Source organism: Balearica regulorum, chromosome 5, assembly GCF_011004875.1.
Source record: "Balearica regulorum gibbericeps isolate bBalReg1 chromosome 5, bBalReg1.pri, whole genome shotgun sequence".
NCBI classification, from domain to species: domain Eukaryota; kingdom Metazoa; phylum Chordata; class Aves; order Gruiformes; family Gruidae; genus Balearica; species Balearica regulorum.
In genome coordinates this window covers 44,755,072-44,782,029 of record NC_046188.1, presented here as the reverse complement: position 1 = coordinate 44,782,029, position 26,958 = coordinate 44,755,072, and the positions used below count along the sequence as shown (strand labels likewise).

At 34.3% G+C, this 26,958-nt stretch overlaps 1 protein-coding gene across 10 annotated transcripts in view; it reads right to left on the bottom strand.

Annotated features, from left to right (window-relative positions):
* FUT8 (fucosyltransferase 8) overlaps positions 1-26,958 on the bottom strand; it is a 129,511-nt gene that overhangs the window by 12,723 nt on the left and 89,830 nt on the right. For all 10 annotated transcript variants that reach the window (XM_075754667.1, XM_075754666.1, XM_075754664.1 and 7 more), the window contains 2 exons: positions 21,786-22,023; positions 346-592 (listed from right to left, as the gene is read on the bottom strand). In XM_075754667.1, coding sequence (XP_075610782.1) covers positions 346-592; positions 21,786-22,023 — 485 coding nt within the window. The remainder of the gene's footprint in view (positions 1-345; positions 593-21,785; positions 22,024-26,958) is intronic.

Sequence of the window (26,958 nt, the reverse complement as noted above, 5' to 3'; positions counted from 1 at the left end):
TATAGGCACTTGAAGACCCAGACAGAAAACTGTCTGGAATACAAGCTGTAAGGCTTGAATGAAATTCTAGATTACATTTCTAGATATGGAAGGACATATAAAGACAGCTTCTGTTGAGCCGCCTTTTATCTATCTGTCCAACAGACAAGTATGCTGAAGAAGTACTTGTAATCAACTTGTACTATGCACAGTTAAAAAATAATAGTTTCATCTAGAAAGCACACTCTCTCCCCACAAAATGCTTGAGGCTCTTGGATAGCCATCATAAAGCCATTTGTCATGAACAGGAATCACTATATACACGTATTAAAGCACAGACAGTTAAAAAGAAAACTAAATACCCACCCGATCACTGGATGTTTGAAACCAAGTTTCTTTGTGGCTTCCTCTATTTCTTTTTCTAACCAAGGCTGTGGACGAATCAAGTATTTGACAAACTGCGAGACCCACCACACTGCAGGATCCCCATGTACGCGAATTAGCCTATCAGCCAGGTCTTCGGGGATAGCCAACGGTAAATAAGGTGGCCGTGGGTGTAAGCTGTCAACAATGGGAAGTTCCACCACCTGAACATCTTTATCATTAGCCTCACCTGTTTTAAAATACATACTAGAATGAGTCAAATAATAGTTTAATTTATTAATAAGCTTTACCATTGGCAAGTAACATCCCAAATATATCAGCTAAACAGCATCTTCAACTTCAAAAAGACTACCTAACCCTTACTCTACTTCTTCAAAATAGCATTAAAAAAATCATAAAAACCATAGTTTCAGACTAGATTTATGTACAAACTGTATCTAACGATCCACTCCAGTAGAACAAAGTTGAAGGTCCTTGAATTCTTAGCAGCTGGTAGTTAATAAAATATAAAAAGGGTTCCTGTTTATATATTCATACCTTTTTATATACAACTACACCATTACTGTGTACTAAGACTTACTTGAACAGACTTGTTATCTAAAATGCTTAAAATTCAGTTACTTGTTTAAAAATAAACAAAGCAATATTTTAAGGCATGAGATATTGTTAAAAAAATAACTATACAGCCCTGCTGTTCTTGGATAGATTTTATTGCAGAAAATCTCAGCACTTCAGACATCATTAGAACCACTGCGCTAGCCACTCTACTGACAGAAGGGGAGAAAGGACAGAGAGAGAGACAATTCCTGTCTCAAAGTACTTAAACTATGAAGAAAACTGGCAAATTAAATAGATCAAGGGAAACAGCCAAGTACTATACAAGCATGTGATTAACATGCAGGTAAGAATTTGTTATCTTTTAAATACTAATTAAAGAGGAGTATACAGATATTTTATATGGGACTTTCATTCAAGGCTCAACAGCCACTAAATGTTTTTAAGAGGTTTTATAAATTACACAAACATAACTGTCTACATAATTAATTATTCAAAGCTATTTTCAAAGACTGAAATAAATTATAATGCATGAAAACACAATACAAAGCATTACATTACATTTTTGAAACACTGAACATTTCAGGTATGATTTCTAGTGTGTTCATTTCCTTCAAAAGAATATTTTCTTGTCTGCAGTGTTTACTAGCAAGATGGCTAGTTCTCTGTTTAGTGCTCACCAGCTAGGAAAGACAACTGTTTTAAATATAAGCAATCGAACTCCTATAAATGTTGACGACCAAATAAACACAATGGCTGAAAAAAAATAAAAACACAATTCAGTGCAAGGATAATGAGTCTTATTTTAAGAACAGTTAAAAATCCCTAAGGTTAGAACATTTTTGCATGCACGAAAAAGCATTTCAGTATATTTGTGACAAAGTCCTAGAAATATGACAATTGCATGATTAAGTCATACATTGCCAGAATGCTACGTTAACACCAGTGAGCCTACCAAAACTAGTCAAAATTCAGCAGTAACTCTGAGATATGGTTATTTAAATAAGGAATGTTTGTTATGATCTGGTATATCTTCAAATATTTTTTAATACATTTGGAAACTATCTTCACAGATATATCTATATGTCAATAATTCATCACTGTGCTGTATAACACCACTATAAAGAAATCTTTTAGAAGAATTTCCTATATAATATGTACTGCAGGTATGGATGATATGTTTTAATTCAAGAAGCCAATTCATATTTTTACCATCTAGTATATCGCACTTACAGGAAAAGATTTAGTAAAAGTTCATAAATTTAGTAAAAATATTGAGCATTTAGAGTTTTCTTATAATGAGATGGGTAGTATTTTATCAGTATGTCTTCAGAAAGCTGCAATAAAGAAAAGCAGCCTGAAGCCAGGGAAGTGCTAAATCTGGTGCAGAAGTGAAGTCAGAAGTCTAGACAAGAAAAGTTTAGCTTGAGAGTGGTATGGAAGTATGCTTTAGGTTCCATCCTTTTTACCCTTTCCCCCTCAATTGTGAGTGAGGGAAGGAACGGGGTGGCAAAAGAAGCAATCTTAGTCAAAAGAAGAAAGAAAATACTCTGATCTTTAAGTTAGAGAAGGAAATTCATTGCAATTCTTTTGAGAAGGATAAGCAGAGGTGCTAAGGTGAATACAAAAAGGTGAATTTTTATTAAAGTATGGTATCACTGACAAGTTTTGAAACTTCCTTCTATCATTTTAAAAATGTGTTGTTGTGTAAAGAGAGCCATTTGGAAAGTCTTGCTATTGATAAAGGTGACTGAGTGATCTGACCTATAATTTGGTATCCTGACCCTGAAAAGCACCCTAAACATTGTTCCATAGCATTCAAAGGATAAGAGCGTGCTTCTAAAAATTTCCACTGGCTGTCTTAACATTTTGAAGACAACGCGATTGGCCAGCAATAACTAGGAAAGCTCTCAACATATGGTAAACTAGATTAAAATATACCAAAATCACAAGAATACTGAAGAAGATTGCAGGGGGGGGAAAAACCCCACCAGATTTCAGGTTTCAACTGTATGCAATAGGTTGTCTGAATAGTAATAAAGTTGCAAAAGAATTGCTGTGAATCAAAATCAGAAGCAATCAAAATTGTTTCATTAAGGAAAAACAAACAATTTGTTGTGCAAAATTAACTACTAGGTCAAGTGTTAATGAGTGCACTTTGAGATATGGAAAACTACTTTTTGAGAAGGAACTGAAAATATCATACGGTTATTTCACAGAGAAGTTTAAGAGTTCCTTACTTTGTAAAACTACACAATATGAGACCCAACAAGGGAACTGTCACTGAAAATATGAGTAACAAATGGAAAGTCATAAAATTAAATATTCACAAATACAGATCAAAGAATATGTTGATATTATAATTAGAAACTTTCAAATCATTACAGAAGCTCCTCATGCTTCAGGACTTTTGCCAGTTGACAAAATAATTCTGACATACAGAGTGTTGTGTTAAGATAATGCATGTAATTGGTTTTTTTAAAAATAATCGAATTATCAATATGGTCATCACTATTTTCCACAATGTTCTATTTTATTAATAGTTTACATAAAATTAAAGTGGGCAAGGTGCCTAGGTCTATTTAATCCAAACATACAAACTTCTGATAAAGCACAGGCACCAATACAATGAAGAAAAAACTTCCTACTAGTCTTCACTCACTTGTAAAAGTATGAGATGGAAGATGCAGCAAAAGGAAACCTTACAGCAACTGTTTGCTTTTGTCCTGGACAAAAGCAGTGAAAAGTAACTTAAGTAACCTGAAGGATTAAACAACACACTGCAACAGCCATTTAGGCAAGTGACAGCTTTCTTATCCTACTGAACACTTTTTTTTTTTTTTCCAGTGTCCATAGAAAGATTCCTAATAGGCAACGATCTTGTCCTATTTTCCACAGGCATAGTTTTAAAACCTTGCATATAAAATTTTATATAGCGGGATATTGGTTTAGTTTACTTAGAAATAAGTTGCAATCAAAATCAATAATACAGTAGATAACCAAAACTCAGTGAGATTGATAGGCAAGCATATGCATCACAAAACATTAAGTCACATTCTTGATTGATAAGAAATGTAGCTGTTCAACTGAAGATACTGATATTGGGTTAAAAATACAGAATTGTCTTTTTATCCACACGTCTTCATTTTTAAGCTATGTACTTCCTAAATTTTAAAAGACTTCAGTTCTTCCACTTTCCAGCTGTATTTTGATAAATAATAGACAAACCATAAAAGGTAATAATCCATACTAATGCTCATATCTTTTTCTCATGTTGGTAGTTCAAATTACAGTCTCAACATGTCAATCAGGTCCAATTCGTTGCTCAGTGCAGGTCTGACATTTGATCACAGAATCATAGAATTATTTAGGTTGGAAGATACCTCTAGAGTTGTCATTGATATTTCAGCAATACTTCAAGCTACTTTTCCCAATGATGTGATTTATTTTGCTTTTACAGTTGCCAAAATTTCATCTATAATTCTATTTTTAGCTTGTTTAACTTTCATACAATTCCAGGTGCTATTTCTCAGTTTGGATTAACCTAAATAATTGCCCTCCAAAGTTCTGCAACTTAATCCATTTTTCCTTCACTGAGTAATCAAAAGATCAAGTGTTTTTCTAACAGTCATAAAGTACTACAATATTGATAACACTTGCTCTTCTATAACAACATCATACTCTGGAGGAAAATCACAAACTTGTAAAGAAATTGATTTTTATTTAGATGACTCTTGCCACTTGTACCACCTAGTTCTTATTTATCACCTTTTTTTGGATATGTTCATCACTAATAGATCAGTAATACAGTTTCAATTTCCAGGAGTCCCACTGATTACTTTTTAAATACTGAAATGAGCTCTGTGTGTTACAAAAAGCATTTTCCCTGCAGTATCCCAACGTACCTTAATCACTCACTTTATAGCTCACAAGACTTAAATAAATTTTTGTGATTTGGCATAATCTTACTGCCTATCTACTTTTCAAATTTAATCTTTGTCCTCCTAATATAAAGCACATTTAGAAACTTTTTGCTATTTGTATCTTTCATATCAACTTCTTTGAAGCCTGAAACATGTTGGTTTCACTCAAAATGACCTTTGGAATTTTGTCGTTTTACCTTACCTTACTTCCTGCCATCTGAACATTGGCTCAGACCTGCATTTGGATGGCCATTTTTGTTGGGTGTTTGTTACTTTGCACAGCAAAATGTCAGCCTCGCTTCAAGTAACAATCAGTACTATTTGTTAATGTTAACTGAAAACCTGTTTGAGCACTTTATTCATCCTCCTATTATTTCAAAATTCGCCATCTAATTTCAAAGTATTCTTTCAAGAAGTTGTCCTTAAAAGTATGCCAAGGAACACGGTGCTAAGGATATTCCTGTTATGTAAATAGAACTTCAATTCAATTTGTTTGTGTTGCTAGAAACACCACTGAATAAACTCAAATAAAAACGGAATAGCTTCATTGCTTTTCTATTTTTATAATACAGACTTATTTAAGCTGATATTGACTTGTATAGATTAATCACAGCTCTACTTAACTAAGCTCTGCAACCTGAAAGACTTCCTGCCAATTTGAAACCTCATCCCAACTGAGTGAATGATTCACAGAAGATATAGCAGAGTGCTAGGAATGCTGTTAGATTAGCATAGGATGTGCTGAATTCTCACAAGGGCTCCATATTGTCCTGCTGGCTTCTGTTATGTATTGCAAAGACAGAGTGTTCATCATTCATCAACTTCAATGATATTTTAATGATTTTCTTTGCAAAGCAGAGAAAATAAGAAATGGAAACTATGCAAAGTTCTGGTGTGTTATGCTATTTAACAATTGTCAACTAGTTCAGAAGAAAGAAAAAGTATGCTTTTATCTGTTCTGTGCTGCAGACTACATCTCCTACAACTATCTTTTGGGCATTATTAAAGTCACCTAGTAAGGACTTTATGCCATAGTTGAATTATAAAATGGGATTTAAATGAGATAAATAATCCTATTTTTCTTTTAAAGTAGTCAATGTAAAATATAGCTTGTATATCTGAGTGTTTTTTTCTGTAAGATTTTGCTTTGTACATTTCTAATGCAAAGTTTTTGAACTTGGTTTCTGATTGAAATTGAATTATAAAATGGGATTTAAATGAGATAAATAATCCTATTTTTCTTTTAAAGTAGTCAATGTAAAATATAGCTTGTATATCTGAGTGTTTTTTTCTGTAAGATTTTGCTTTGTACATTTCTAATGCAAAGTTTTTGAACTTGGTTTCTGATTTCTTTCTCACTAGTGTTCCACTTACTAATTCTTTTAATCATCTTTTACCTAAGCAAACCTTTTAAGGCAAGCATTCAATAAATTTGGTGCAACTCAGTTTTAAAGAAACTGAAAATACAGTCCTTTTTTTTTTTCTCCAGGTTTTATATGCCATAGGGGTAGTGTTGTTCCATTCGTCATCCCAAGAAGCCTATCCTGGATAGCTTCAGGAAGGAATAAACCAAAATGTTTTCAAACATCCCAACACGTCTTCTATTATGTTGCTCAACCCAGTACTCCCAAGCCTTTTTTCCTGCATCCTTTCCTTTCTTGCATAACTCTTGCAACTACCCTCATGTACTCCCATGTCTCTTAGCACTCTCTGTACTGCTTGCCTGTTGGAAAGTGACATCAGTTATCAGTCAGTCACTGCTTCTCACTTGCTAATGAGCCTGAATATTGACTTCAGCGGCTGTATACACATACCACATACCTATTTTGAGGGCTTCTGAGAGATCTTAAGACCACCTATTTCTTCCAGTCAAATTTGGCCAAAGTCCATCCAATATTCAGAACATGTACTAAGTTAGGATTAAAAAAAAAAAAAGGAGCAGACAGAAAGAGACAGCATGACAAAACCTTTGCTCTCACAAGAAACTTGGCTAAAATAATTCTCTGCCAAAGATACTATTTTATCAGCTCCCCCCCAAAAAATAAAGTCTTATTTCTGCTCCAGTAAAAATCCTAACTTTCAGAGCTCCTGAACTACCAACATGTCTTTATAACACAAATTCCAATGACTTTAATAGTATTTATTTTCCTATGTCATTCTGGTTCTTCTAAAATCGTACCAATAGTCAAAACCACAACATAAACAGTGCTGTTACTGTCCTAGTAAGTAATGAGATTTCAGTGAATGTTATCCTTCTTGGACCTAAAGAAAGCATGAACTGAGCGTATCGATTTCTGCATTTGAAATAGCTATGTCTCTAAAAAAATGAAAGCAGCAGCATCTACCGACACCTTTAGGGCCTCTATTCCCTTTTTAATCAGCTCAGGTGAGCTGCATTATCAAGACCTATATTTCTGTTTCATTCTACAGAAAACTTCTCATCACTGAAATATTAGAAGCTTTTTATGGCCATTGTCATGTCACTTAGGGAGAACATTAAAAAGTAAAGATTTTTCCCTTCCTCAATTGTTTAGATAGCCAGCAGAAAAGTTTACAGATGAAGTGCATGATTGCACAAATTGACTTCATACAACTGTCAGTGAAGGCATTTTCAGCAGACTGTCAAACTAAGTAGAAATCAAGAAGCTTACTAGTAATTTATTTTTCCTTTTAGCTTTATATATTCCAACTGCTTTTGAACAACGCCCCATTTCATCTAAACAGCCTACATGAAAGGGAGACCTGTCTAAAAAGAGCTCCAGCTCCCTGGCTACCAGAAAATATCATAAAATGTATTTGCAAAGGCAAATATACTTATAAATGCAAAAGGGTTTTGCCACTTTATCCAGATTTAGTCATTCATGCAAACAGTAGTCAGAGTTGATGATTTTAAAGTAAGATCTCACGCAAGGATAGCTGAAGTAACTTAGGAAAATATATATTAAAGATCTTTACAGCAATAGTGAAGAAAAATTGATTTTGGATTTGATTTGAAACAATTCCACTAAAGCTTATTCTCTATTTCAGTCTAATGTTAATTACTATATACCTGAAAATACTTCCAGATACTCACTTTGAATATTAGGTTGCCTTTTCTGGAATAGAAGATAAATAGCTTACTTTTATAATAATCCTTTAACAGTCGCAGGGACTGATCTCCAGCATGCATATGCTAACTGGACATACATATGAACCTGTAGCAAGCATGTATAAACATGCAAAAAACAAGACAACCTCATGACAATATTTTAGGAGACCTAAAAGTTTTCAACAGGTCACGAGAATGGAGCAGATGAGTGAATTCTCATGAGAATGAGAATATTCAGAGTTGGCTGCCCAGGCCTCTAGTGGAGAAGGGCTCCCAGTTTAACATTTACTGTCTTTTTCAGCTAGTGGTTTATATCTTGAGCTCCCAATTTTGCCTTGTTCTAATTTGAACACTTGAAAGACTCTTCTTTCAATGAATTAGTAAAAACACCTTCATATGCAAGTCCAAATAGAATACCACCCTCAAGGTGCACATAGACAAAAAGAAATTTTAGTTAGCCATAAATAAAACAGTGGAGAATAAAACTGCTATGCTGTTGGAAATTCATAGCAGTGAGGCACACTTTGCCTTAACAGCGCATCTGAAGGAAACTGAAACAGGGATGCATTCTACTTCGTACGGTCTACTAACATAAAAGGGGGAAAACCAAGAGCATAACCCTGCAATAATGGAAAAGGAAATCTTTCTGGTCTTCAGTCATAGCATGTATGCCCGAGTGGTCTATCATCTGAAGCCAGAAATTTGTATTTTCCAAAGAAAATAAGGGGAAACTGTAATGGAAGAATCAATAAAAGACAGTATAATTTGCATATCAATATAAAAGGTTTTCTCTGAACCTCTTACAGTAATAAAATATTATTAACTTGCACACTATTAGAAACTTAAACCTGCTACTGTTTCTTAGAGGAGTTAAGGGTGCTTGCAAACAAAATACCTATGTTTTTGAGATTTGTCCCAGGATTTATGTAGTAAGAGATAAAGGAAAATAGGTTCTAATGATTTCTCTACAAAATATGTTAGATGGCATTCATGGACATGTAATGCCAAAAATACAAGATTACAGTAAAGATTTTTTTCTTGGAATATTAAATATTTATTGTTTCATATGAAATGTTAACAAAATAAATCTGTGTCTTCCAAAGTAGGTAGAAAACCAATGTAATAAAATGCAGGTTTTCAAATTTCTTATCTGTTCACAACACTGGGAAGAAATCAGTGGGCTGAAGGTGTAAAGATTGAAAAAGAGAAATATAACATGCAAGAAATTATTTTTGTCTTAAAAGTCTTGGTAGAGCTTTCAGTTGTTTCACGTGGTGGAAAAACTATATTCAGTACACTATTTGCCTATTTAGTTGATTCTTCATGTTTAACAAAATATATAGTAATAAGAACATCTTTTCAGTATGGCATTCTGAATCTATACAAGGAATAGATCTTGAGTAATTAGCTAACATTTTTAGGTTCTTTTTTATTTATTACTCAAATGCAAAAAGACAAAAACCTTTCAGGATTTGGTGAAGTTATACTGAAATGAATGAAACTTCCAGCCTTGAACTACAGTTTCTCTATACAGAATTAATAGTATCTGCATTAACAGAAAGGATGACTCCACATTAGATGATACATTACCAAGTATCAGGGTGATAACTCATAGTGCTGGAGGTGCTCTGTGATGCCTTCCACCTAGAAATGGTGGTACCCATTTTCAAGATACAGGCAGGGTTTGGATGAAATGTTTTCATGACTTGAATTTGACCCCACAGCTGCCATTTTTTAAAGATTACTTAAAGTACATAATATTATTTAACCATAACATTGCTGACATTGTAATAACTAATGTAATGCATTAGAAAATAATTTTAAACTAGAATGCAGGTGATAATTTCCCCAAAATCTGAGAATGCTTCAGTTTGGACTCAAATTTATGTAGCCAAAGAACTCAGATTAACATTTTAAACTTTGTAAAGATTGCTTGAGACCCAACATATTTCTGAAGTAATTTTACTCTCAATTTGCCTAATGCTGTCTATTAATATTAAAAAACCCACTGGTTGGTTTGGTTTTTTTTAATTTGAACACAAAACACATTCGTATTCTTCCCTAGCGTACATGCTACAGTACTACATTTCAAGTACAGAATGGTTACCTTAAATTCAATAAATACTAATATTAGACCAACTTGCAGTTTTTTTGTTTATGGAACAATTTTTAAGAGAGTGACAATTAAGCAAAAAAATTCTACAGTTTGTAATGGAAACTTGGCATTTGTTTACAAATCTATGATTTATCATCCATGATTTAATGCTTGTGAGAAAAGTTTGCAATTAATCACTATCCCATTAGTACTAGTTTTGCTAGTGTATTCGAGCAACATCAATCTTTTAGGAAAATGGGAAAGCCATGCTTCAAAAGGTAATATTTCATATGAACAGCATAAGATACGTGATCAAATATGTGATCAGTTATTGGTACCACTGCAGAGAACAGAGGCAAGAGTTCTTTTTTCCCCCCTTCAGGCATTCCTTAGATTTCCAAGTCTACAAAATAACAACAGTGCTTCAACTTCCCCTGATCAAGAAATGTAAGGAAATAACTCCCTACTATTTTGAAAATAAATATTTCAGTGGACACATTTATTCATTAATAAAAATCCTTTGTTCTAGATTACCTTCATTCACTTAACATACTTAAATAATTTTCACTGAACAAAACATTTGCTAGTCTGCTTATAGTGCTGCCCCTGCATGGAACTAAAATCAGTCAAACGCATTTTATAAAGACATTTAATCTTAACCTAAATTAACAATGACATAAGGAGAACTCATTGTATAAAATCTCCACGTTTTTACTCCCTGAACATTATCAGATAGATTGTGCAGTTATATGTATCAAACATTAAAGAAATATATACATCCTTACTTCTTCTACTGGAAAATTTACTTAACACTGTCTGTATTTAAAAGCGATGCATTCCCCATTTATCTCCTATCCTGCTGAAAAATGCTACTGACCTGGAAAATAACCTTTAAGAACACCATTCTTTTATCAAGGATAGATCTAATGCAATTCCTCATACAATTAAATAAGAACCAATAGTACACTTATTATACACAATATAAATGGCTTAATCAGAATCAACATTCAATATTGTGGGCTTGATTGAATATAGTGTGAAAGAGCACACAGATGCATTTTATGAGGAACATACTAAAATACAAATGGATTTAGTTCAGTTTGGAACATTTGGGATTGCACAAGTGAACTTTGTGTCACAAGTTATAAAACTATGTTAAGAATATTGGTACTGCAAGAGCCTCTCTAAATTCACAAAAAATTTTCACTTTCACTAACTAAAATACTTTATTATCATTAGAACTATCCCATCTCACATTCCATCTCTTTGCCAGATGATATATGAATACGTTGAAGAGCAAAGTTTGCATCAGTCTCTGCTGGTGACTTACTCCTCTAAGCAATGTTAATCATTAATTTCTACCCTTTCCTTCTCTTTTAACCCAATTTTATATACATCAGGACCTTGTCTTCTGTCTCATGGTAGTTTACATCTGGGGAAGGCTTCTGAAGTGCTTTCTTTAAGTGCAAGATATTAAATGAACTCAAGTCTTCCATACCTACATATTTTTTCCCTGTTTCAAATCTATCTACTAAATTTATGAGACATTATTTCCTTCTATAAAACTATCACTTACTCGTCTCCACTACAACATATTTTTCTGTGTAGCCCCTAAATTGATTCATCATTATTATTTCTGTCAATTATTCCAACACACAGTTTGTGATTTGCTGGAATCCTTTTTGAAAACTGGTATTCCTTCAGCCACCTTCCATTGTTCTGTAGAACAGCAATTACGAAAAAAAGCAATTATAAGCAAATAGCAATTATCAAATGTTTTGCTGTAAAATGCTTTTAATGACACTTATTTGAGAAAGAGCAGCCAAAGTGTCCCCGATGAAGAAAGATTCCAGCATGGGAGCCTCCCTAAGCTCTTCTACAATGAATGTGGAAATCAAAGATTTTTACAGTTTGTACTACAGTCCCTCTTCTTTCAGTGCTCCTTTCATCCCTTGATCATCTGTTGGCCCTCAAGATTTTCTGGCAGGCTTCCTTATTCTGATGTGTTTGAAAAAGGATTTACTATCAGTTTTTTGCCTTTAGCAAGCTTCTCCTCAAAATCTTTTTTGGCCTTCCTTAACACGTTTTCATATGTAATGTGCTAGAAACTGCATTCTTTCCTATTTTTCTCATTTGTAGAAAATTTGTTTGGGGTTGTTTTCTTTTGTTTTTGTTTTGTTTTGTCTTTCTTTAAACGCCTTTTAACAACATCAAGCAACTTCATCATAGTTGTCCTTTGGGAAAAAAATAAAAATTGACATGTGGTATTAGCTTGACCCATGTTCTATGTAATCTCCATGCTGCTTGCAAGCATTTAGTCCCTTTTTATAAGCAGTTTGACTTTTTATGTAGACCCCTTTTTAAAATAAAATATTGCAGTCGATTGTTTGGATTCTTTTTATTTACTATTTGTTGTTTGTTATTTTAAGTAGATATGGCTATACCTCTGCTGCATGTGTTCTTCTCACCTAAATTACTGTGAGTACTGAAACATGCCATAAGTTTCTGACACTCTCTTCTGGCTATACACACATTTCAAACCAGGAATTTCAGCCTCACATTCTATTTGTAGACTTCTGTTTCTTCTGGCACCTTCCTATCACCCTAGCAGAAAATGTTCCTCCACAACCGCCAGGAGGTGGTTCAGCTCAAGAACTCGCCAAGCATTGGCTTCAGGTGGTGAGATATTGTGCTATTCATCACTTCTTTTGCATATTCTATTATTGTTGTTATAATTACCATCATCTTCCTTTTCTGTTCTATTAAACTGTTTTTATCTCAGCCCACAAGTTTTACTTCTTTTTTCACCTTTTCGATTCTCTCCCCCATCTCACCAGGGGGGTGGTGGGGGGGGGTGGGGCGGAATGAGTGAACAACTGTGGTGTTGTTCTTTAGCTTTAGCTGTCATCTGGGTTAAACCATGACAGAGTCAAAAAAATAAATAAATTACTGTGAAGTGCTGTAACTGTAGTACAGGTTGCAACAACTGAAGAGAGTATCTATAATAACAAAAACCACTAGCTTTTTATATTTTCTTTTTTGAAGAATGTATTGTAGTTTTGAAATTCTTACTATGTTCATATATCTAAATAACTGCTACAAAATTATCTTCCCAGCAGTGGTAAGAAATTCACACCCCAGAAGCATCTTGGTATATGTTTTTCAGTTTTTAGAGTCTTGTTCATTTTTTAAATGGCATGATGTTTTTAACAGATGGAAATGTACATAAGGCTGACAAAGCAAATAATATAATATAAAGGACAAGTTAAGTAACGCCAAGTTAATTAAGAATTGGTTTTAAGCATTTAAATTACTGTTGTGACATCATCCAAGTATTTTACTACTTGATCCTACTTCCCATCAGATATAGAAATTACTTTCACAAGTATCTTCATTTCTGTGCTATGTCTGCAATGAATGCCAGGCTATTAAAGAGCAGGATGGGATTACAACTATGAAAAACTTTGCTGTATTTTATATTTAAAAATTAAGCCAAGAGTTAAATATCTTCATATGGATTTCACTAGATATAAAATTAGTCACCCTAATAATATCTTCTGCTGGGTCTATCCTATTGGTCCTAATTCCAATTGCAAGATTTTACAGTTTATAATACTATCTCCCTGAAAATTACCTGTCACAACAAAGCTTTTAGGAGCTTCTGTAGCAGAAACAATAATTACAGACACCATTTTCCGATTTTCAGAGAATGACCTATAATATATAAATGCAGCTATGACAATAACTAATACATTCTTAAGATGAAGTCTAAATACTTTTTTCCTGATTTCGGACACCTACATTTTCATAACAAGCAAAAAGCTGTAGCAAGAATTTTAAAATAATTTAAAAAGAAATAATTTACTTTTGCGCTACAATTTCACTTATTTTAGGTCTAAAGGAAGCCTGGACTCCACTTTTGCTGCAATGGGGAGATGATCTATATGAGTTAATCCTTTTTAAGAAGGACAAAGGGGAAAAACAGGAATATATTTAACAGTTTTCTTACGCATGGACGTTGGCACTGAGTTCAATTACGTTACCAGATATCTTGTAAATACAACGTTCTTTACGGTATTCTGAAGATTTTTTGCATATATATATGTATGATAAGAAGCTACCTTACCAGAAATTGTTTCATATGTGAAGAAAAGTTAATGAGAATTGGCTCACAGTAGGAAAAAACTACAATCTTCTCTGCCCATGTTTTAAAACAGGATCACAAATGGTCTTTTAAATTAGTTGTAAAGCTACAGCAAAGCATGCTCTTCAGTTTCTCCAAGATCCAGAAAGCACCAACTTATGTTTTATAAAGGATGTAAATTTCATAAAAAAACAACACTAAATACTGACTTGTAATGATCAAATATGTTGTATGCCTAATTCTTAAAAAAGTGGTAAAACTGAAAAAGACATACAATACTTTTATCTGATCTGCTGGTGCTAACAATAGCATAAACATATGTCAATTAAAAAAAAAAAAGCAAAAAAGCAAAAAAGTAATTCTTAATTATGTCTCATGACATACAATTCCTACCAGGAAAGAATGTAATTGCTTTTGGAATATACTGAAATCTTTGCCTCATTACCCTGTGTGATTCTGAATTCATCTCTATCAATTTCATTTTTATTTCTGAATATTATATACTCAGAATATTTTTGACTCAAAGACTTCTAATCAGAAGACAATTTCAAAATCTTCCAAAGGACCTTAGCTTTAAAATTGATTTTTAACCATTAGAAAACATCTTTTTCCAGAATTTATAATCAAGATCAGCTGGTTAAATGAATTTGACTTCCATTTGTCTCTAAGACTTTGCTTCTTTTATTCCACTAACAGTTTTGTTCATAAAGTTAAGCACTGATCTATTTGAAAGTGAAAAAGGTTTGCCATGTGCTCAAAGACAACATCTACCTCATAGTTATACCTTGTGTTTCTTTTCATGGATTGACTCACCTTGCTCAAAAAAGTGAAATACACATTTTAAAAAAAAGGTGTCAACTTATTTTTCCTTTTGTTTTTCTTTTGTTCCAATCTCTTTAGCAACAGCAGCTAAAGGCCTGTTCAAAATAAAGGACTCTGCTTGTGCTCATCCAAGGCACAGCTACTTGCCTGCTGATGCCCTCTTCAGCCTTCCGCATCCTAGCCTGTTTACTGAGCACAGCTTCAACTGGGTCACTGAAACCACAATAACCTTCTATGCCACATATGCAAAATATTAAAAGATCAAAAGGGAGATAATCCACAGTTTTCAAGAACACATACAATCTTGATGAAATGAAGATTTACTGATGGAGAATCTGGTATCTGAATATTACCATATCATCTGAATAAATGATTACAGTAGTCAGCCAATATTTCTGCAAAAACCAGACCTTATTTCCAATCTCAATTGTCCAGCCACATGATTTTGTCTAAAAGCAGAATTTTTTTCCATATAGAAATGCTGGCAGGACCAGCTTTTTAAACTCACTTCATTTTTAAACTGAATTATGTTCTTTAATCTCTTACTGTAAAGCAGATTTTTCTTCCCTTGAATCAGTGTGGTTCTTTCTGAGAATCATTTCATATTTATCAATATCCATTCTGAAGGCCAGATAACAAAACTAGACAGTGTGCTGCAGCCTGGAAGTTCTGCAAGGCTAAAATAACTTCTTGCTACCATTCAATAGCCCTCCACTTAGACATAAGGATCACACTTTGTTCTCTTAGACTCAGGACCTACCTCATTAGAATTCTAACGTCCTATTAAGAGGACGTCCCTTTCCAAATATTTTTTCATGCTTACACACACAGACGTCTTCATATAGAGCATCTTACAAAGCACCTTCACAACAAAAAAATCTACGTAATAACAGTAGCTTGATTTCAAGATTAACACAACTGAAAACAGATTGTTATACTGCTCTGTTCTCTCAAATCACCATTCCCCAGTATGCTTCACAGTAACATAAATTTGCTTGAATTGAAATGTAAATAATGAAAGTCGCTATACAAAACAGATATTAAGAATTAGAGATAGAAATGGATCAATTTTTTTTTCTGCAAGATTTTATAAAGAAGAGTGAGGTATGGGAGCAAAATATAATTCATACAATTGTATGTAAGTTAAAGGTTTTTTTAGGCGAATACTAAATATTCATCTGATTTACGTAAAAAAAATACTGTCAAGGAAGACCTAGTTCATTAAATGAATCTTTTTTATTTATTGTAATTAATTCTGCAGAACTTTTTAGGGTTCGAGTTTGCAATTTTCATTTAGTCCTCTTGATTACTCTTGCCTGATTTGCTTTAATAAATTAAAAATTAATTTTGTGTACCCACAGTATCCTCTTTCTTGAATTATACATATAAACATATTAATTAATTCATATTTTAAGATTATACTTCAATGTATACTTAAAAGCTGGCACTACCACCAAATGAAGAGCTCTGCCATTTTTTCCCCTCCAGGTATACCCCTGCCTTAAAAGCATTCATTTGTCAAACCATGGCTAGAGGCAGCAAACTCAATATTCAAATGTAACTGCAGGAAACCTTGTTTCAGGTTTCCTTTTTAAAGTTATCTTTCATCTTACCAGTTTGCAGGCTTTATGGGAAGGAGCACACACTGTTATTTAAAACATGGAGATGGCTTCTTTACCTCCATATCCTTTCATTCTCCATCATATAATGCAGATATAACTTCTAATTGTATATTGATCTGTCCCTTCTCTTAATCTGTTTTCTTTTCCCATTTAGTATATGGTTCTGTTTTATTTAGCTAGTTATTTTATAGCCCTCTTTCAATGCATTGTTGGGGAATGCCACTAGGACATCATAAATCAGCAAGTAAAAAATGATAAAAAGAGGCCTGCCCTGTTTTAACACGTTGCAATGATAACAGATCATTATGACCTGGATATTAAAAATATTCATGCTCAATATAACTATTTTAAAGAAAACTAATCAAAAATGTAATGACAAATATGTCTTCCCAATTTCTCTTATTAGTAGGAACTCATACGTGCTTCTTGTAACAATTTTTACCTAAATTATTCATAAATAGTTGCCATAGATATCAAGGAAAAATGAACTGCAAGTTAAGTCACAATTGCAGGCAAGATATAATTTACAAGTTGAAAAGAACATACATACAACCATCTCCTATTTTTTTTTTTCTCTAGAATGACACTATGAAAGTGTTTGAGTGAAATTAAGGAAAAGGAAAAATTATGCCACAGTATAACTGCTGTATTTGCAAAAACCTGCAATTGAATTCTCAATCTTTTAACATATTTAAGCTAGAAAAACTGAACTTGACTTGTAGGAGTATCATGGCAAATGCAAAGAACAATTCCTGCCAGAGATGACAAAGGATGAGATGACCCCTAATTCTCCGTACAGATAAGAACATGCCTTACTAATCTTTTACTATGGGACTAATGTCAGCTTGCTTATTAAAATTCACCCTACTTCCCAAATTCCAAAACCATGCTAATTTCTTCCGAAATAGACAAGCTTAGCTTTTATGCAGATAGGAGACGACTGGACCAATAATATTTTATATATATATATATTCTCAGCTCATATAAGCCTCTTAACTCTTTGTAGAAGAGATTACTATCTAAATTGTTTTGGTAAATATAGATTTCAGAAACTTCAAAACTTTATGTTCCTAATACAACTAAAATAAAAGTGTCAAGAAGAGGCAATTTAATTAAAAAGAAGATAAATGTACAGATTTAAACAATTTTGTTATAAAACACTATTTACTAAGTTATTATTCTATGCAGTGAAAGTAATTCTTAAGATTTTTTTACTTTTTGGCCTATTTCTGTAATTTACACTGATATCTTCTTGTAAGTATTCACTTATATGAATGTTTTTGACACAATTAAAACCCAACTTTTTTTAAAAACTCATACATTGCATAGTAAGTACTATGTAAGATAAACATTTTGTTTATGAGAAATGGAAATTTATACATGTCAAGGTACTTTTATAAATTTATTTTGAAAATCTAGAAGATCCCATGTTGATTTCAGAAGTTGTAGGGAAAAAAAATTAAAGGTACAGTTTTGCAGACAAAGTTTTTTTACTTACAGTTAAGAATTTCAGACTTATTTGTCCCTGTTAAGGTACAGGGAATAAAATAAAAAAGAAATCAAAATCTATATAAATTTAGAAAGACATAAAAAACATATAGAAATCTTCAGCAAGATAGCATGTCTTTCAAATTTACAGGCAATTAAGTATCCAATGAAGATTCTTACTGAAGCCACATTGAAGCTAGTAAAAGAGATCAATTGTCAGTATCACAGCTCCTCAGTGATCAGGCAATTGCAGAAAATTAGACTTTAAACACAGTTTACAGTGTGGCTAGCCAATAGGCTAACCATAGAAGATTGTCTTTCATAGCTGAATGTCTTCTGTCTCTAGAACATCAAAACTCAAATTAGTGGCATTCATTAATTTTAAAAAAATGTGATCACATCAAGTTATTTCATGCATTATTATTCATCCTGATCTAGAAATTTATTTTTAAAAACTGACATGGTAGGGAGCTAAAAGGAAACAATATTTGTACTTTCATCAGCAAGAGCCCTTATTGCAGGAAATCATGATCTATTTTAACAGATTTTCATTAAAATATACAGTCTTTTTAAGCCATGTGTGCATAAGCGCTCCAGAACACTGGTTTGCAGCTTATTATGTTAAATGCAAGGCTCACAAAATTGCCTCCAACTAAATTCTGGAGTCCCATAGAGCAGTCTGCCCAGAACCATGCCCAGATGGCAGTTTCACTTGCTAACTTTGCCAAACATGAATAAAACTTCAGCTGAAGTTTTCAATGTCAGTTTTCCTTTTCTACTTATTTTTAGAAAACATTCAAGCATTTCTAAGAATTAATTGCCCAAAAATTTCACAAAAAACCAGTAGAATTTTCAAACAAAAGTTTTGTAGCATCTTGGAGCTTTGAAGAACAGACTTTATTTCAATGTGCAAATGTTGTTTCAATGTGTAAACACACAAGTATGTTTACACAACAATCTGTAAATAGGATTTCATAAATCTGAAAAATTTGAGATTTCTAACACATATGTATCATATCTGAACTTTCTAAGAAGCCACAAACAGCTAATTGGAGGAATATTTTGAAGTAGAAAAATATCTGTAAAACCTTTTCCACTGAGACAACAGTAGAAACTGTGAGATCCAGTTAACACACACATACAGTGTGTTGGATCAAGGAAATTTCTGAAAGTTTAATTCTTGTTATGACTGGACTCAAACAGGCCCTGGGCTGAATTGTCCACTGCATAGGCAATTCTCCTTCCTCTACATATCCTCCAGGGCACACTTCCTCACTAAACCGCTAATCAGCCAGATAACAAAGATCTTTAAGCACTATTGGATCCAACTTGACTAAGAAATGTTACTGATTCTCTGGGGGAAAAAAAGAACAGAAATGAAACAAACAAAACAACACACTCCTCTTAAAAAAAACAACAAACCCTAGTATACCACACAACTCCCAAGAATTTTCAGTAGGAAGTAAAATAACTGTAAAGCAATCATTCCAAGTAGTACAATTGTTGAAAATACAGACACTTCCACTATATGTAACTAGAAACCCCTGTTTCTGCCTATAATAGGCTTGAGGATTTAAATAGCTTAAGAAACTATTGGAGGCACAACCACTATGAAATGACAACTAAAACCTGAGACACTTGTCAGAACAGACAAAACCTGTCTGGAAGTAGCTATGGGACTGGCCACGTTCCATCGTTTCAAAGACAGAAAGACAGATGAAGTGAAGGAATGAACATCTACATTTTTCTTTTCCTCTCAGCATTGATGTTAATTTCCAAGCTCAGTGACTAGTTCAGAGTGCTCCTGAAGCACAGCATAACCCTGTACCCGTCAGAAATGAAGGAAGGGGGATACTTATTGTGAGACTAGGGTACAAGGTACAATCTCTGATGACTTGGAGATTTGGCCATTCTTACCTGCATCTAACTTGACACATCATCCAAAATCTGTGTATCAGGAGTAACCGACAGAAGATGAAGAATGAAGATGGTGGGGGAGAAACCAGTTTCTGTCAACCCAGAACTGAAAAGCTCTCCTTGCCAATCCAAACAGACAAACTGTATATTGCCTTTATGGCATAGTCTGCAAAAGTCATGCTGTAGCTCCTGTAGTCCTAATAAGAAAACTGTATGCTAAAATACCATCCCATCAGTTCACTGTCTTTTATTGATGAGTGTAGTCTACCCAATCACCTATTGAAAATCCCTACAGTTTTTTTAAATGTCCCAATAAAATCCAAGTCACTACCATTGCTGCCAGATACATCCTTCAGGACATACTTGAAAGAAATTCTTGAGTCTGTAGACACAACTAACACAAATAATAAAAAGTATCAGCCCTTCTTATCTGTCCTTAAGCAGAGAGTTACTGAGCCAAAATTCCTGTCTGGGATAACATTAATGTGTCACAGGCTAACAATCAAAAATTCCGTCAATGCTGATAAATAAAACAGCTATAGCCTGAAAAGTGGCACAGTATCTCCCTTACTGTTTCCCACTCTAAATTTTTTTTTGTCCATAGCTTAGCCCATTCTCTAGCCTTTGTTAGCTTATTTATTCATCTAATAATTATTATGTGGATTACAATTGTCAATAATACAAAATATTATTAAAATTAACATTCCACCCCTCTCTAACCCAATTGTTTAATTATGTTTTTTCCAAGAATCTCCTTTTATCAGTGAAAAAATCTCCTTAAATTTACCTAGTCTTTGGTAAGAACAGTCTGTTTTATTTTTTTTTTATCAACTTTCCCTGCATTTATTGTAACATTTATAAACTCCCATGTAGTACTAGTTACAGACTTAGAAAAAAATAAGTATGCCTAAACAAAGAGTCAATAAAATCTACGTTTTAAAAAAGCTGAAAGTTTTTCACATAAAAGCTACCTGTGTAGAAATTTCATTTAAAAAAAAAATTCTTCCTGGTATTTAATAAACTGAGAGCAAAAAGTTAGCATATTGTCACCCATCTCCAGTTGTGCTGTATACCTAACCAGTTTTGACAAATATCTGAAAGATGTTTTAAATATATAGAAAAAATTATAAAATCATGCAGGTGTTAATAACTCTTCAAGAATTCCATTAAAATGAATGCTGTTTACTTTGAGACACAGCTATCTGATCCTGCAAACATGAATGCCCATCTAGTTATTCTAGCAAAATTGTTCAGCCTAGTATAAGAACGGATTACTCTCTACTCTACAAATAAAAAGGTATTTAACATTGCCACTGTTTTTACATCCTGAATTTCAAGTCAGTTCAGTTTACATTAAAAATTATTTCAATTTTGTTGAATGACTATTGGATACCATTTTCTTTGTATTTCTTTTGCTTTATATTTGAAACATGCTTTATTGTTTTAAAGTTTACCAACAATAGCCTCTATTTAATACTCTCTTCCCACAAAAAAAAATGGATTCATATCTGGAACATAACACAGTGGCAGACTGCTGAAGGATTACAAAAGTTTTGTGTTAAAAAAAACTCTGCCAAAGCAGAGATATCTTAATAAGGATAATTTTTTTAATACAATGAAAAAATAAGATTTAAAAGATGCTTATGTATACAATTGCAGTCACATTTATTATGCTCCACATAATATTAAAGAAAGAGGTATCAATATAGTTCTACATTAAAGGAGCTGCAAAAAACAAGAAGAAATTATGTGAGACATTGAGTCTTACCTGACCAGTGTCCAGTGGTGGTACCTGATCTGTCAGTACATGTCTCGCTTACAGGCCTAAATACAGTCTCCCAGCCACCAGTAGCATAGCGCCAATTCTGAGACTCCAAAATGAGTGTTCGCTGAGTGCCATAAGCTATCATGAAGCAGTAGACTACATGATGAAGTTGACAACCATAGCCACAGCCTTTGTTGATATTACACACAAGTTTCTTAGCTTTGCTGCAATCCTTCGGGTTCTGTAAGTATGGATGAAAAAGTGAAGCTGAAGAGAAGATATACACAAAGGCATACTTTTTTGTGAAAAACTGATAAATGTCATAAATCACAAAAGCCATCCTGCTATAATATATCTCACATTAAAATGGATGAGTAAGCTTCAGCTCCATGAAAATTTTATGTGAATTCTTCACTGTGAACATGAGTAGTTATTGAACATACTTCACTATCCTAATGTAAAATAGAATACTGTCAAGATTTTAAATTACTTTCTCATTTGTAAATCTGTCAGAATAAGCTAACATTTGGACTTCACATTTCATCAACATGATTCTCAGTGTTGGAATGTTTTTTCCTTTGGTATTTTTCCAAGTTTGTTAGTTCTCTTTCACTAAGTATGCATGTCATCCAACAAAATTTCCACCTGTCTACACTATAGAGAATAAAACAAATGTTTATTAATGGACTGCTTCCCAGACTAACTGACCACTATACAGAATATAAAACACATACCTGACCAGACTGATAAAAGACAGTACTTTAATCTGCAGGCACTCTCAATAAAATAACACACATGTCCACAATCCAAGAAACAGTAACAAAGGAGGTAAATGTCTACATGATGTGAATGCTATGTTTAAAATTACAAACTAATAAATATTTTTAGCTATGTGAACAACACAACAACATAATCCACGAAGTTCTTCTTTCTGTGAAATATAGTACTTTGCTGTAAACACTCATACTTGCACATATCCAGACATACTTCTGCATTCCAAAAAGCTTTTTATAAAACCTCTAGGATGAAAAGTTAGTTTTCAGTTAAGCTGCAAGAAGACTGATACCTGAGCATCAATATAAATTTTGTTCCCCTCGCATCTAAACAACTTTAAATAAAATTTCTGTAAATTTGCAACAAATCCGGTCTTTCCAAAAAATAACCATCACCATCTGGAGAACTGAGATCTCTCCATCAAGTGATCTTAAAGATAATCTGAATATTCTGAGTCTCACAATACTTAATAAAATTTTTAATTTCTTCATTCAGTTGTGTGAAGGAGGGGAGAATAGTTCAGATCTAGAAAAACAAACAAACCAACCAAATCCCACAATGTCTGTTACATCAGCATTTGATTTTTTTTTCCATTTTAATGAAATCTGATTCAAAGCCTAACTAGCTATGAAAAACAATAAGTTGAATAAAATTTCCATTCCTAATTCTTGTTTCTCAGACCAGTACTCTACAGGCTGGTCAGTCTCACCTCCGTGCCTGGCAAGATCATGGAGCAGACCCTCCTGGAGACTATGCTCAGGCACATGGAAGATAAGGAGGTGATTGGTGACAGCCAACAAGGCTTCACTAAGGGCAAATCGTGCCTGACAAACTTGGTGGCCTTCTATGAGGGGGTTACAGCGTTGGTGGTCAAGGGAAAAGCAACTGACATCATCTACCTGGACTTGTGCAAGGCATTTGATACTGTCCTGCACGACATCCTTGTCTCTAAACTGGAGAGACGTGGATTCGATGGATGGACCACTCGGCAGATAAGGAATTGGCTGGATGGTTGCACTCAAAGAGTTGTGGTCAACGGCTCAATGTCCAAGTGGAGAATGGTGATGAGTGGTGTTCCTCAGGGGTCGGTACTGGGACCGGCACTGTTCAACATCTTTGTCAGTGACATGGACAATGGGATCGAGTGTACCCTCAGCAAGTTTGCCGACGACACCAAGCTGCGTGGTGTGGTCGGCACACTGGAGGGAAGGGATGCCATCCACAGGGACCTTGACAGGCTGGACAGGTGGGCCCGTGAGAACTGCGTGAAGTTCAACAAGGCCAAGTGCAAGGTCCTGCACGTGGGTTGGTGCAATCCCAAGCACGACTATAGGCTGGGCAAGGAATGGATTGAAAGCAGCCCCGAGGAGAAGGACTTGGGGGTATTGATTGATGAGAAGCTCAACATGACCCACCAGTGTGCGCTTGCAGCCCAGAAAGCCAACCGTGTCCTGGGCTGCATCAAAAGAGGTGTGACCAGCAGGTCGAGGGAGGTGATCCTGCCCCTCTGCTCCGCTCTTGTGAGACCCCACCTGGAGTACTGCATCCAGCTCTGGGGGCCCCAGTACAGGAGAGACATGGAGCTGTTGGAACGAGTCCAGAGGAGGGCCACAAAGCTGGTCAGAGGGATGGAGCACCTCTCCTATGAGGAGGACAGGCTGAGAGAGTTGAGATTGTTCAGCCTGGAGAAGAGAAGGCTCCAGGGAGATCTAATTGCGGCTTACCAGTACCTGAAGGGGACCTACAGGGAAGATGGTGAGGGACTGTTTATCAGGGAGTGTAGTGACAGGACAAGGGGTAATGGGTTCAAGCTGAAGGAGGGTCGATTTAGATTAGGTATTAGGAAGAAATTCTTTACCGTGAGAGTGGTGAGGCACTGGAACAGGTTGCCCAGAGAGGTTGTGGAGGCCCCATCCCTGGAAGTGTTTAAGACCAGGTTGGATGGGGCTTTGGGCAATGTGGTCTAGTGGAGGGTGTCCCTGCCTGTAGCAGGGGGGTCAGAACTAGATGATCTTTAAGGTCCCTTCCAACCCAAACCATTCTATGATTCTATGATTCTACTCTTGCTATCACAAATCTAATGGATAACTTGAAAATAAATCTAACCGGTATCTTAGGTTCCAGTCTCAACTTCCCACAGTCTTTTAGGAGAGAGAGATGGGGTTTTCTAGTATTGTGTGCAAGTCCACAATGAAAAAATTCCATGAAAAATTACCTCCTCCCTAAATCTACAGACATATTTACACCACGCAATGAAGTGGACGTAGAATAATTTTTAACTGTTATTGTGTAGAAAAGACTTAAGCTCAAAACCCAAAGACAATAGCCTATATTATGTTGCTATTCTTTTAACTGAAATACTAGGCTACTAAAAAAATATAAGAAGCTTCTTTCTGTCATTTAGAGAGTTGTCAGAGGCAGATATAAATGTTCAGTTGTAGAAGTTGAAAATTTGTATTTTTTCTTTATCTGTTTTATTTCTATTTTTGAAAGAAGTGTCTAGATGTTTTAACTGCTACTTAATAATAATAATTCATACTTTATACAGAGCATCTCAGAGTAGTTTTAATACCATTGTATAACATACTGTAACTTGATTGTAAAAAGAACTATTATGTCCAAAAGTAAACCATGAGCTAAATGTACTTATCAAAAAGTAGGACACACAAGTCTGTCACAAGATATCAATTGGATTAGGCAGAATTTTATTTAATTTGTTTTTAAAATTTATTAATGATCATAGGATCATAGATGTAGTTTTTTCTGGATTTTATCATAGAACGGTTTGGGTTGGAATGGGCTTTAAAGATCATCTAGTTCCAACCTCCCTGCCATGGGCAGGGATACCCTCCACTAGACCAGGTTTCCCAAAGCCCCGTCCTGGCCTTGAACACTTCCAGGGATGGGACATCCACAACCTCTCTGGGCAACCTGATTTTGCAATATACTTTTGCTGAGACATATAAAAAATCTTGATTTTAAAGAAAGCATGCAAAAAGGAACAATAGATACATTACCAATATCAACAGGGCTATAAATCATGTTATTAAGACTGTCTTTCCATTTTTTCCACACATCTTACTGAACACAACTTTTGTGTAACTACTTTGAAAGGGATAATCTCTGAGAATTTTTAGAAAATACCAATAGGTAATGTTTTCTACACTTTGTATTACCATCAAATGCCTGTATCCTTTTGAAAATGAAAGCATTCAACTGATGACATATTTGAAGTTGTGTAAACTTTGATAAGGTGTGCCCTTCTAACTTTCTTGCATGCAAATGCAAGTTTCATATTATAGCTTATTAACAATATTATGGAAATCAACTAGGAATCACATAAAGAAACATAACTTGATACTGTGACTGCTTACCCATATTAATATAATGCACTTACTTGGGTTTTAACATCACTTGGAGACTTAACCAGAAAGTATATATATTAATACTAGTTTGTCACTTAAACAGAAAGCTAGTTAAGCTAATTTCTTTATGATTGCAGTTTATAAGTAGAAATATTTAGATGTATTACAGTTTCAACTGGGATTTCCTGAAAAAGGTAGAATTAATGACCATCAAGAAGGAATAAAAATTAATTACAATCACAGTGCATACATTAGAATAGCTTGTGTGTTCACAAAACTGCCAACCAAAGCAAACTATAAAGTTACTGAGTTGATAAAGGATAACAACGGACAATTTCAAATCCAGTAAAGACTGACAGATTTCTCCTCCTGGCATAAAGTCACAGAAAAGGATTATATATCTCTGATTTGAATGAGCCGTGCACTCTGTTCTCATCCCTAACTATGCTGCTCATCACAGACTCTTATATCTAATTGAATTGTCTACATAATGAAGTGAGGGATGGAAGGGACCTCCAGGATTGTCAAGCCCTGTAATGTAACAGCCATACAACTGCATTAAAAAACAAACAAACAAAAACCCATTAAAAAAACCCAAACACAAACCCCACAATTGACCAACCACACACACAAAACATACTTCAATATGTAGAAGATTAGACTATCAAGCCATGCCAGAATTTACACCTTTTATTTTGCTCAGCATTACTTATATGAACAGTGCAACTGAAAATACTAACAATTTTTCAGAACTGTAAAATGGTTAAAATTATGTATTTCTGTGGAAAAGAATGTTACATGTCACCTAAAATAAAAGTGGATTTTTATAAATGGCAAAATGGATTTGGTGGTCTTTCATCACCAATGACACTGCTTCTCTCACAAAATTCAGGGTTTCCACTAAATCGATACGGTTAAACTCTTATCCAAATAAAGGCAATATGCCGTTGCTTCCTACTTGTAAGCACTGGCAGATGGCAGCTCCTTCTTCCCTTAAGAAGTTTTAGTCCTTCAGGTTGCAAATCACCTATCCTGCC